This window comes from Galeopterus variegatus, unplaced genomic scaffold (genome assembly GCF_000696425.1).
Source record: "Galeopterus variegatus unplaced genomic scaffold, G_variegatus-3.0.2 Scaffold343, whole genome shotgun sequence".
Classification (NCBI taxonomy): domain Eukaryota; kingdom Metazoa; phylum Chordata; class Mammalia; order Dermoptera; family Cynocephalidae; genus Galeopterus; species Galeopterus variegatus.
The window spans coordinates 232,998-246,619 of NW_007726454.1; the positions used below are offsets into that span (position 1 = coordinate 232,998).

At 34.0% G+C, this 13,622-nt stretch overlaps 1 protein-coding gene across 1 annotated transcript in view; it reads right to left on the minus strand.

Annotated features, from left to right (window-relative positions):
* ADAMTS6 (ADAM metallopeptidase with thrombospondin type 1 motif, 6) overlaps window positions 1-13,622 on the minus strand; it is a 292,310-nt gene that overhangs the window by 156,250 nt on the left and 122,438 nt on the right. Inside the window, exon 9 of the mRNA XM_008567759.1 lies at window positions 11,222-11,327. Coding sequence (XP_008565981.1) covers window positions 11,222-11,327 — 106 coding nt within the window. The remainder of the gene's footprint in view (window positions 1-11,221; window positions 11,328-13,622) is intronic.

The following is a 13,622-nucleotide window of genomic DNA, read 5'->3' on the forward strand; positions in this document are numbered from 1 at the left end:
TTTTTCTATAACCACACATTTTTCCTTTTATCTAAGTGTAGAGATGCCAGGGACCAGATGAAACAAGTTATTAGAGATTTACTAAGATGGTGTGTGTGTGTGTGTGTGTGTGAGAGAGAGAGAGAGAGAGACAGTCATTGAAAAGATAAGGAAGGTAGCTGGAACAAGGAAACATTTTCCATTATAATATTCCTTAGTACAACAAGCAAAATGTTGCTGAATTAGTTCATGGCAGCTGAAATTCTTATTAGTCAATTAGGATGATGGTGTCTACCTACAAATTTATTTCTTTGTTTTTACAGCAAAAGAAAAGGAATTCTTTTTTTTGTTTTGTTTTGTCCTTTTTGAGACCAGCCGCACTGCACTCAGCCAGTGAGCTCTGTGAGCACACCGGTCATCCCTATATAGGATCCGAACCCGCAGTGGGAGCGCTGCTGCGCTCCCAGCACCGCACTCTCCTGAGTGCGCCACGGGCTTGGCCCAGAAAAGGAATTCTTATCAAAGTTCCTAAAGTGATGAAATTCTACTTCAGCAGATTTATTATTTACATAAAACACACACACACACACACACACTCCCACACATATACTTTTTTCTGAAATTCCATATACTTAATGCAGTAATCCATCAGACTGGTCTTATCTATTTTTTGTTATAGTGCATATCACTGTAAAGGCTTAATTACTGAAATAATTTGTTAGACTTTAGTATTGTAACTTTTCTAAAAAATGTCCGTATGTTACTATTATTGTTTTAGCTATTGTGGGAACATGTCTACATATGTGAATGTCTATATAAAAACACATATGTTTATTGTATATATAATACATATGTGTGTGTACATGCACATATATATGTGTGAGTGTGGAAAGATAGATAGCATAAGTCTGGCATCTTACTAGTCCTAACCAAAATTTAATATTTATTAAAAGACAATATGAGGGGCCGGCCCGGTGGCGCACTGGAGAGTGCGCCGCTTGGGAGTGTGGCGGCGCTCCCGCCAAGGGTTCGGATCCGATGTGGAGACCGGTTCCCGCTCACTGGCTGAGCGCGGTGCGGGCACAACACCGAGGGTTGCGATCCCGTTGCCGCTCCCCGGTACGGGCGCGACACCGAGGGTTGCGATCCCGTTACCGGTCAGTAAAAAAGACAAAAAGGAAAAAAAAAAAGACAATATGAGGAACCATTTTAATAATAATAGTAACATGTTCTAATTTGAAAATATATAAAAATTTTATGATGTATTTAAACTGAAAGATATAAGAAAATAATATTAGCAGGAATGGTTTGACTAGTTTGGGTAAAAAACTGTGGCACTATACAGCTTTGAAGCTTAATCAACTGACAGAGTAAATGCTTCAGTCATGCTATGTTAACTGTTTTCATATCAGAAAAAAATTAGTTAATTTGTTTCTTCCAAAGGATATAAAGACTTACAGGAGCCACAAGCTTCAATTTAGAGTTAAACTTTACAAAAAGCTTCACTTTAGAGCTAAACTTTACAATGCAAATATTCATTATTCATTCATTCATTAACAATTATTGACAGAATGCTTATAACCTCACATTAAAAGACTATTTAACTCAAAAAGTTCCTATTACTCAATACATCATGTCCTGCTTTCAGTAAAAAAAAATTACAAGTCAAAAATGATAAAATAGTCAAATACATAAAACAAGCATCAGAACCAGACTAGATATGACACACAAATTTTGGAATTAACAGACAGGATATTTAAAGTAACTATGATTAATATGTTAAGGGTTCCAATGGAAAAGGTAGACAACATGCAAAAACAGCAGGGTAATGTAAGCAAAGAGATGAAAACTCTAGGAAAGAATGGAAAGAAAATGGTAGATATCAGAAACATTGTGTCAGAAATGAAGAATACCTATGATAGGCTCATCAGCAGACTAAACATGCTAGGGAAAGAATCAATGAGCTTAATGATATATATGGTCAGTAGACATTTAACAAACTGAAACACAGAAAAAAAGAATGAAACATGCACACACACACAAAACAGAACAGAACATCCATGAACTCTGGGACAATATGAAAGGTGTAACTAATGTGTATTTGTAGTACCAGAAGGAGAAAAAAGAGAGAATGGAGCAGAAGAAATATTTGAAGTACCAATGGTAAAGAATTTTCCAACATTAATGACAGACACCAAACCACAGATCCAAGAAGTTCAGAAAATACCACACAGGATAAATACCAAACAACCTATACCTTTATTTTTATATTAAAACTGGGGAAAATGTAAGACACAGAGAAACTCTTGGAGGAGCCAGAAGAAAAAAACCTTACCAATAGAGGAACAAGGATAGGAACTATGGCTACTTTTCATCAGAACCTGCAAATTCTGTATCCAGTAAAATTACCCTAAGAAAGTGAAAGAGAAATAAAGACTTTCTCAGACAAACCTAAACTGAAGGAACTCATTGTCAGCAGATCTGCACTGCAAAAATGTTTTTAAAAAGTCCTTCAGAGAAAAGAAAATATATAGGCCAGAAACCTGGGTTTACATTAAAAAAAAGGAAGGACATCAAAATGGAACGTAAAAAGCTAAAATAAAATTTATTTTTCTTACTTTTAATTGATATAAGAGATAACTGTTTACTGTAATAACAGTAACAATGTATTGGTGATGATAGTAAACATATAAGTATAATGAAGGACAGCCATGTCATAAGAAACAGAAATGAGAAATTGGAAGTACATTGTTATAAGGTGCCTGCATTACACATGAGGTAGCATAGTGTTATTTGATAGTGAACCTAAGATTAGTTATAAATTTATATATACATATATCTGTATATATTATTAAATATATTTTATATATAAAATTTTTATATTACAAACTCAAGAACAACCATTAAAATTTTTAAAAAGAAGTAAAATTGATATGCTGAGAGGACGTAAAATGAAATTATATAAATTGCTCAGTTAAAAACAGAAAAAGCAGAAAAAGAAAGGAAAAAATGTACAAGTACAACAAAGAGAAAACAGTTCCAAACATAATTGATATTAATTCAATTATATCAATAATCACTTTAAATATAAAAGGTCTAAATACACCAAATAAAAGACAAGGATTGTCAGAGTGGCTAAAATACCAGACCTAACTATATGTTCAGTACAAGAAACCCATTATAAATATAAAGACCCAGCTAGGTTAAAAGGAAGGGGTAGAAAAAGATACATCATGCTTACACTAATCGAAAAAAAGATGAGATAAAAACAGATACACAAACCAATGGAACACAATAGAGAACCAGAAATAAATCCATGTATCTACAGCCAACTAATTTTTCGCAAAGGCACCAAGAACATATATTGGGAAAAGGATAGCATCTTCAATAAATGGTGCTGGGAAAACTGGATATCCATATGCAGAAGAAAGGAACTAGACCTATATCTCTTACCCCTATGCCCTATCTTAGTTACCCCTATCTCTTATTTTTATACAAAAATCAACTCAAAATGGATTAATGACTTACATACAAGACCTAAAACTATAAAACTATTAGAAGAAAACATAGGAGAAACACTCCAAGACATTGGACTGGGCAAAAATTTTAATGGAGAAGACTTCTAAGCAGACAAATGGGATTATATCAAACTAAAAAGTTTTGGGACAGCAAAGAAAACAATCCACAGAGCAAAGAGGCAACCCTCAGAATGGGAAAAATATTTGCAAACTATTCATCTGACAAGGAATTAATATCCAGATTATACAAAGAATTTAACTCAACAACAAATAAATAATCTGATTAAAAAATGAGCAGGGGAGCTGAATAGACATTTCTCAAAAGAAGACATACAAATGGCCAACAGGTATATGAAAAAGTGTTCAACATCACTAATCATTGAGGAAATGTAAATCAAAACCATAATGATATCATCTCACCCCAGTTGGAATGGTTATCAAAAAGACAAATAACAAATGCTGGTGGGGTTGCAGAGAAAAGGGAACTCATACAACATTGGTGGGAATGTAAATTTGTATAGCAGTTATAGAAAACAGCTCCTCAGAAAACTAGAAATAGAACTACCATATTATCCAGCAATCTCACTGCTGGGTATTTATCCAAAGAAAAGGAAATTAGCATACCAAAGAGATATCTGCATCTCCATGTTCATTGCAGAACTATTCACAATAGCTAAGATATGGAATCAACGTAGGTGTCCATCAACAGATGAATGAATAAAGAAAACAAGCCATACATACACAAGGAATACTACTCGGCCATAAAAAAGAATAAAATCATGTCATTCGCATGAACATGAATGAGCCTGAAAGTTGTTATGCTAAGAGGAATAAGTCAGGCACAAAAAGATAAATACCACATGTTCTCACTCACATGTGGGAGCTAATAAATGTTGAGTTTATGGAAGGAGAGAACAGAATTGTGGTTACTAGAGGCTGGTAAGGGAAGGCAGAAAAGGGGAGATAGGGAGAAGTTGGCTAATGGATATAAAATCACAGCTAGATAGGACAAATAAGTTCTAGTGGTCTATAGTAGTGCTAGGCATCGATAATTAGAAACAATTTATTGTATGTTCTCAATGGCTAGAAGAGAGGAGCTCAAATGCCCTCATCACAAAGAAATGATAATTTTCTGTGATAATGGATATGCTAATTACCCCGATTTGACCATCACACATTGTATACATCTATTGAAATATAACTTTGGACCCCATAAATACAATCAATACATGTCAATTAAAAAATTTAAAAAATTTTAAAAGCTGGGGTAACTATATTAATTTCAGACAAAGCACACTTCAGAAAAAGCAGCATTCTCAGGAACAAAGATTGACATTATATAATGATAAAGGGGTCAATTCTTCAAGAAGAAAAAACTCCTTGGTGTGAATGTACTTAACAACCAAGTGTCAAAACATGTGAAGCAAAAACTGATAGAATTGCAAGGAGAAATACACAAATCCGCTTTAGTTGCTCAGACTTTTGACATCTCTTTTTCCATAATTGATAGATCTATCAGAATAAAAAATCAGTAAGAATATAGTTTACCTGAACAGTACTATCAATCAACTTGATCCAAATGACATTTACAGAACTCTCCATCCAAAAACTGCAGAACACACATTTTAAAATAAAAGTTAAAAAAAAACATTCAAGGGGCCGGCCTGTGGCTCACTCGGTAGAGTGTGGTGCTGATAACACCAAGGCCATGGGTTCGGATCCCATATAGGGATGGCCGGTTCGCTCACTGGCTGAACGTGGTGCTGACAACACCAAGTCGAGGATTAAGATCCCCTTACCGGTCATCTTTTAAAAAAAAAAAAAAAAAATCATTCAATTAATTGAAAGAGAAAAATGAAACTAATACAGATGGGAAAAGTTAGAAAAGAAACAGCAATACTATCAACCCAAACCAAGTTATATTAATAATCACATTACATGTAAGTGGAAGAAATAATACAATTAAAAGATGGAAGTTGTAAGACTGGATTTAAGAAAAGCAAAACCCAACTATAAGCTGCCTAAAACAAACCCACTTTAAATATAAAGGCCTAAATAAGTCAATAAATTTGACAATTCAATTGAAAAAGAGTCATACTTTGAAAGACATAATTAGGGCCGGCCCGGTGGCGCACTGGATAGTGCGCCGCTTGGGAAGCGTGGTGGCGCTCCCGCCCGAGGGTTCGGATCCCACATACAGACCGGTTCCCGCTCACTGGCTGAGCGAGGCGCGGGGGCAACGCCGAGGGTTGCGATCCCATTGCCGGTCCCCGGTCCGGTGCGGGGGCAACACTGAGGGTTACGATCTGTTGCCGGACACAGAAAAAGACAAAAAGACAAAAAAAAAGAAAGATATAATTACTGAAAAAAAGACTCAGATTTAGAAAATGTTACCCCATATCTAATAAAGAAGTTAAAATTTTAATTAAAAGTCTTCCCTCAAAGAAAACTCCAGGCTCAGATGGTTTTACTGGTGAATTCTATCAAACATTTAAAGAAGAAAGAACATCAACCTTATATATGTACAAACTCTTCCAAAAAACAGAACACTTCCTAACTAATTTTATAAGACTAATTTTATTCTGACATCAAAAATAGACAAAGGCATTATTAAAAAACAACAAACTAACCAATTTTTCTAGCAAATTATGCTGAAATAGCTGGATATCCACATAGAAAAACCTCAACCTGTACCTCACACCAAACATAAAAATTAGCTCAAAATGAATTACAGATCTAAAGATAAAAGCTAAAAGTATAAAACTTCTGGAGGAAAATATGAGATTATCTTCGCAATCTTGAAGAAGGCAATGAGTTCTTAGAACACAAAAAACACAAACCATAAAAGAAAAATTTTAAATTAGACTTCATCAAAATTTTAAAATTATGCTTTTCATAAGACATTAAATAAAATGAATAATAAGCAACAGAAGAAGAGGAAATAGTCATTTATGCATGTATGATGAAAACTTTAACCCAGAATACAACTCAAGAAGAAAACAATTGTTAAAAATGGGAAAAGCATTTAAACAGACACTTCAAAGATTTATGAATGACAAATAAGCACATGTTCACCATCATTAACATCATTATCAGAAACTAGATGGACCAACAAATTAAAATGATACAATATACCACTAAAATGCACACTAATACCTATAATCACAAAGACTTATAACAAATGTTAGTGAGGACCTGAAGTAGCCACAACTGTCATAGATTGCTGGTGGAAATTTCAAATGGTATAGCCACTTCAAAAAGTTGTTTGTCTATTATAAAAGTAAACTCTTACCCTACTACCAGCAGTATCACCCAAGAGAAATGACAGCATATGTCCATATTAATACTTGTACATAGATATTCATAGCAGTTCTATTAATAGCCCAAAACTAGAAACAACCCAAAATGTGATGTGTAATATAGAATACTATTCAGAACAAAATGAACTGCTGATACACACAACATGGATAAATATCAAAGACATTATGAGAGGAAAAGAAGCTAGACACAAGAGTGCCCACTGTATAAGTCCACTTAAATGTAACTAAAGAAAAGACAAGACTCAGGGGAAGGGGGAAGAGGGTGAACTGTAAAGGAGAAAAGGGGACTTTTTCAAGTAATGGAAATGTTGATATCTTGATTGTGGTGCTGGTAACATGGTTATATACTGTGAAAACTCACCCAACTGCAGGCAGAATAAGTGCATTTTATTGTATGTAAATTATACCTAAATAACGTTTTAAAACATATTCATCGGAAAGCAAACTTTTCCAGAAAATAGAATACTTCCTAACTCATTTTATAAGATTGACATTATTCTGATACCAAAACTAGACAAAGGCATTAAAGACCCAAATAGCTTAGTCTATGTTTATTATTATGCTTCTATTATGAAAGACTCTGATTAAGCATTTAAAGACACTTAAGTACTTGTAGCAAAAGAAGGGAAGTTTGGATAAAAGAAAACAGTGATAAGAGATTCCTAACACAGGCAAACTAATTTACAATTTTCCTGCAGGCTTGCCACATTTCTCCTTTTTTAAAAAACTCATCTCCCAACCAATGTTCTATAGAAAGTATACCCCTATTATACCCCTATTGTTAAGATGAACTACTATTTCCAAAAGCAAGACCAATGTATCCCTACAGCTTTTAATACAACTTTTTTGTGTGTGACCGGTAAGGGAATCGTAACCCTTGGCTTGGTGTCGCCTGCACCGCGCTCAGCCAGTGAGCGCACCAGCCATACCTATATAGGATCCGAACCCGCAGCCTCAGCGCTCCCAGTGCCGCTGTGCTCCCAGCGCCGCACTCTCCTGAGTGAGCCACAGGGTCGGCCCTAATACAACTTTTAATAGTTTAAACTTACCTCAAAATCAGAGTTAAAGTTCATTCAATTGCTATTAATTAATAAATGAGTTGTCACTCCTAAAAGATTTATGATCTTAGAACCTATTCCTTTTTGTGAAAAAAAATCAGACATATACAATAGTAGAGAGAGTAGCATAATAAACTGTCATGTATACAACATCAAGATTATAAAATTCGGGGCTGGCCCGGTGGTGCACTGCTATAGTGCGCCGCTTGGGAAGCGCGGCGGCGCTCCCCCCAAGGGTTCGGATCCCACATACAGACCGGTTCCCGCTCACTGGCTGAGCGAGGTGCGGGAGCAACACCGAGGGTTGCGATCCCGTTGCCGGAAACGGAAAAAGACAAAAAGGAAAAAAAAAAAAAAAAAAAAGATTATAAAATTCAAGATGTTGCCATTCTTGCTTTCTCTTTCCTTTTTTTCCTTTCTTTTACAAGTAACTGTTAAATATCCTATCACTTAGCCCAAAATAGTTCAGTCCAACATAGTGCAGTATGCAATCCCCCAAAATGAATATTTTTAAAACCTCTTTTTAAATTTTTTTTTTTTTTTTTTTTACAGATGAGATACATTAGATAGCTTTCTCAATATACTAGATATCTGGTTGAATTCTTGCCACCCTCTTTAACATAATTTTTTGAACTTTTAAAACCCATAGCCACTACACAAATAATTTAAAAAATCTTTCAAAGAACATTCTTTCCTATAAGATTTCAGTAAGTACCTTTGGCTTATAGCCTACATTAAATTTAGACATGACATTTAAATATAATATAAACCTCCACTTTTCATTTGACAAGGAAACTAATTTCTTGTTTTCACAAAAGGATCGAGAGAAATAAGTCACTAAGGCCTAGCCAAATAAAAAGTTATCCCACTATTTTAAATGAATATTAGATCCCTACACAAACATACAATGGATTCAAAACCATATTCTACACAATGTAAAGAAAGGTAGAAAATATTCACACAGTCTAGTGATTCAGTAGGGGCCCTTCTCAGTAATTCATGGTCAATTATTCTTAACTGTAAGGAATCTGCAGATATCATCATGTGTCTTATCATCCATTCTACTAAACAATAAAAGTCACAAAAAATTCAGTATACTTGATCTGAAAACTATACTTGATGTCTTTACTATGGCTACAGCTTTGTTTCAAGAAGAATAGAGATCTCTGTATTTTAATAACATGAGTTGTGGCAAGTTGACCTACTGTTACTGAAAGATAAATCCTACAATCTTAAAAGCAAGTAAAGGGACCTTCATCCATGAAACAAATTTTCCCTCACTGACCAAATAATAACTTGATATATTGAAAAAGATAGTATGTTAAATACATCTTACCTAGCTGTCTGGGGAAAGGAGGATAGCGTGATAGGAGCATAGTAATCAACTGGACATGGAAAAAAGTTGTTGTGTTTTGTTGTGTTTTGTTTTTTGTCTGTCTGTCAAATAACATTTTTGAATGGAAACATTCTTCTGGCTCTCAATCTAAAAAAATTTGTGGATTTTTTTCCCCATTTTTAACACTCACACTTTCAAACAAGAATTAACTGTGAAATAAAGTCACTCCAAGGCACATAAAACTTGAGAGGTATATTCTACTTCTCTTTTACAATTCTTCTCCATAAGGGACAAAGTACTCATCTTAGGAAGAATTTAAAGGATTTACCCATAAGGCCAACCAAAAAAAAATCTAAGAAGCCTGAGAGGTAGCCCAGTTATATATAGCCTTAACAAAAGATACAAGAGAGAGAAACACCCACACGTCAGCTATTTAAGTACATACAAGAATGAGACTTAAAATCACATGCTGACATTGACTAACTTGTGACTACTTGTAAGATAATAGTGCTTTCTTATACCTATTATTCACCCCTTGTATGTTACTTGAAGTAACCTTTCAATTTAATTGAATCTAGCAAAACCTATTAAATTCAGTCTGGTTGCATAAGATTGTGACAGTCATTAATGAGCTAGATTTTTAAGTGACTTAAAGATAAACTGCCTGGTTAAGAGAGATTTTTCCCTTTGTTCTCCTGCTGTTTATTGCAATGGAAACTAGAATACCAATATTAAGATTTCATTAAAAGCGTAATACTGACTTTTCCCATGTCTAAACCAAGTCAGGTTTAAAACTTGCTGATTACTTGAATTTGCACCTCAATTAATACCAATTTGATAAATTTTGATTGCAATTTTTAAAATAATGCAACAAACTGATCCAATCTTATGCTCTACTTCAAGAAAAAAGAAAGCAGAACTACAGATTTATCACAGGAATTACCTCTGAAGCAAATGCATAATAAACATTCATTTTTATTCGTTCTTTTTTTCCTATCCATTTTGTAACCAAAAAAGCAGGTTGCTAAACTTAAATCATACAAATATTAGTTCTTGCAAATAGGCTGCTTATTTTAGATAAAAATGCTTGACTATTCTTTTAAAGTTTTCTCTCATTTTCTTGTCAGCAGATATAACTGGCCATTTGCTAAATGTTAATAGTTTTTACTTTAGAGGAAAAGGGCTTTTCCTGCTTAAAAGAAAAAGTCTGTGAGTAAATCAGAAGCTCTTTTGTTTGGTTTTTATCAATAAAAGAGCATCAGAATCTCATTAGAAATTGACTAAGGACAAGTCATCTTTCAGTCTTAGGAACACAAATATTTGAAATCAGGGAAAATATTGTCAAACCTTTCTCCACAGGAATAGGCTTTTACATTTATTACTGCCTATTGTTTGAAATAAAGGGTTTCATTACCATTAGAAGGTGGGGGGCACAGATTTATTTAAAACAAATATTAAAAACTTCAAGTCTCCCTAAAAAGTGAGGTTGATAAGTCAATACACTTGTAACAGTTTTTTTTTTTTTCAATGACATTCAAGTGCACCTGAAAATACAAGTTACATAGCAATGGTTGCACAAACTTTATGCCTGGAAAAGGTATGCTAAGAGATGTATGAGGAGTAAAAACCAAAAGTACATTTACAGTATTGGTGTCAACAATTTTAAAATATGTATGCATTGTCACTGAGGAAAAGAAAAATCATTTATATAATTGGACTTTAGGAGAACCTAGCATTGAGGAGACTAAAGCATTTCAAAAGGATATAACAAAACTTAAGTGTGCTGCATTCACCATTGAGGATACTAGTCATAGAATCACAAAGATTATTTAACAAGTCTCCAGTTTTTAAGATGATTTATCCCAATACCCTAAATGATAACATTCTCTACTGAAATCAGACAAAAAGGCAATAAAATACAGTTGAGCACAGGCTTTCCACACAGTAGTTACAAGTTGCTCAAAAGAGTGGAGCTCTAAAATTTATTTTGATTTTCTTAAACTCACTCACTTGTGACCAATCTCATGTGCAATGGTAAAAGCTGAACCCAGGCCAATGTCTTCATTAATGCTGCAGCTCCTTTCAGGCTCACACATTCCAGCCACAGAGGCCAAGCCTGAATAAACAGAGAGAGACACAAAGGGTCAAGCCAAGGTGTTTTGGTCTTAAAAAGCCCATACTTATAAATGCCTGGACTCTTTTTAATAACCTCCATGCACAGAAGGAGCAGTTGGCAAAAGGTTAACTTTCTAGTCATTTGCAAAATCACTGGGGGGAATTTCACTTTGCCGGCTAGACATTAATATTTTTTGAACTGCAGTCAGTGCTGGAAAATGTCTAGACTAGGGGTTAGATTTATAAATTTTACTTCTGGTAACTTGGGACCACCTAGTAACTTGAGCCAGAAAAGGGAATTCAAGAAAGCATTTCTATTTTAACATTCTTCAGCTGTAGAAAGCAAAATATATCCACATTATTTTGCTAAAGAGATCTGTTTAAGTTTAGTGGGTTCATAAAAATATACAAGCAACTTTTTAGTTACCAAAAGGGGGAATCCCAAATGGTTTTTTGAAATGACATTTTTATAAAAACAAAATGAATGATTCAAAGGAGAAAAGGGAGAACTGTTAAAGATGAGAGGTTTTTGTACTTTTTTAATGTTCTGAAATTAGTTCTGATAGTGATGCAACAATTTCTGTTAGTACTGTAATGGGATGAAAGTAATTCACACAATCAGTGTAGTTTTTTTCTCTTCTATCCACCTTCAATGCATTATGGTTTTGCTAATAAAACAAAAATAATGGTGTTAATTCGCTGATTCTAGTGAAATGTTATGTTACTCAAGGTATTCTCCCATTGGGAATTTTAGTATGTAAAAGCTTTAATACTTCCAAATGAATATCATGCACTGTGAATTAGTACAGAACTTTAAAACAGTGTTTAGAAAAAAATAATTTTTGTGCAAAAGAAAAAATGTCATGTTATAAGGAAGCAGATGCCAAATCATCTTTAATACAAATAGAGGCAAAAAGTTATTTAGAAGTTGAAGAAAAAGCAGGAAAAATATCTTATATGTTAGTAGTCTACTATTGTTACCCAAATATTAATAATTACCTTCCCACCAAAAGTAATTTCAATTCAATTTAATGAATATTTATTGAGTACAATAAGCAATGTGCTGTACTGGGTACAATTTCCCAGTTGAAACAGTAAATGCTATTCAATCCATATTTTTACTGACAAAAAAAAGCTCTAGAAATTGTGTTTCTCTGTGTTTTCTAATATAAACATCAACATAATAACTACACTGGAACACAGTTGGAGTTAATGCTGGATTTGCTAATATAATAGATTGTTTGCTTTTCCTAGTGTTTTATGTGGGAGGGGCAGGGGTTAGAAAAGGAGTTGATCCCTGCCTCATAGAATTTTTATAAATTCTGGTGATACTCTTGTGTTGCCTTCCATTCACTTAGAGGTCTTGGAACCTGAGAAAGAGGACATTAAAAACAGGGACCAGTTGGTCCAAGATGACTTAATTTTTTTTTNCCTGAGAAAGAGGACATTAAAAACAGGGACCAGTTGGTCCAAGATGACTTAATTTTTTTTTGATTAATTAAAATAATGAGTATCACCTTCAATCTCCACAGAGAGAGAGACAGAAAGAGAGAAACACACACACACACACACACACACACACACACACGCGCGCGCACAGTGAGAATACAAAAAAATTTTGCAGTATATTATCTGGCCTTAAGCTGTTGGGTTCAACGTGGCTCATCATATAGGAAGAACAAACCATTCTGAACACTTTTTATTTTAATCTTTATGAAATATGTTTTTTAAAAAACAGAAGTATAAGGAACAATTATTGTTAAATTAACATTTCTTATATTTCCCAAAATATAGTATTTTATGGCTTAGCTTTTGGGGTTTTTTGTTGTTGTATTGTTTTTTGGTATGTGTCATGTGACTTTATTTTCAATTGAGAATTCTTAATGACTCTCAAGCGCAGATCTACTTCTAATATCTGATTAAAATTGTTAGCTCTGTGAGAGAATAACTGAAGAAAGAATAATTTGGGGAAATAACTACTACTTTTTGAAATATAGAGGTAAGTCTTTACTAAAATGAAAGAGTATTTTAAATGCTAATGTATTTTCACAACTCCCCACCATTTTTTCTGTCACTATAAAATTGAAGCTGTCAAAGTTCTTATGTGTGATTGTGTTAATAGGGGTATGATTACTATTTAGGTCATTTAGATTTCCTCAGTTTGGTGGCCACAGTCTGCACCCTTACACCCACATACCCATGTTACAACTGGTCATCAGAGTTACTAAGCAAGAGAATATGCTTAACCAGTATAAAAATCAGTATAAAAATCAACATGAAAGTTACAAGAATGACA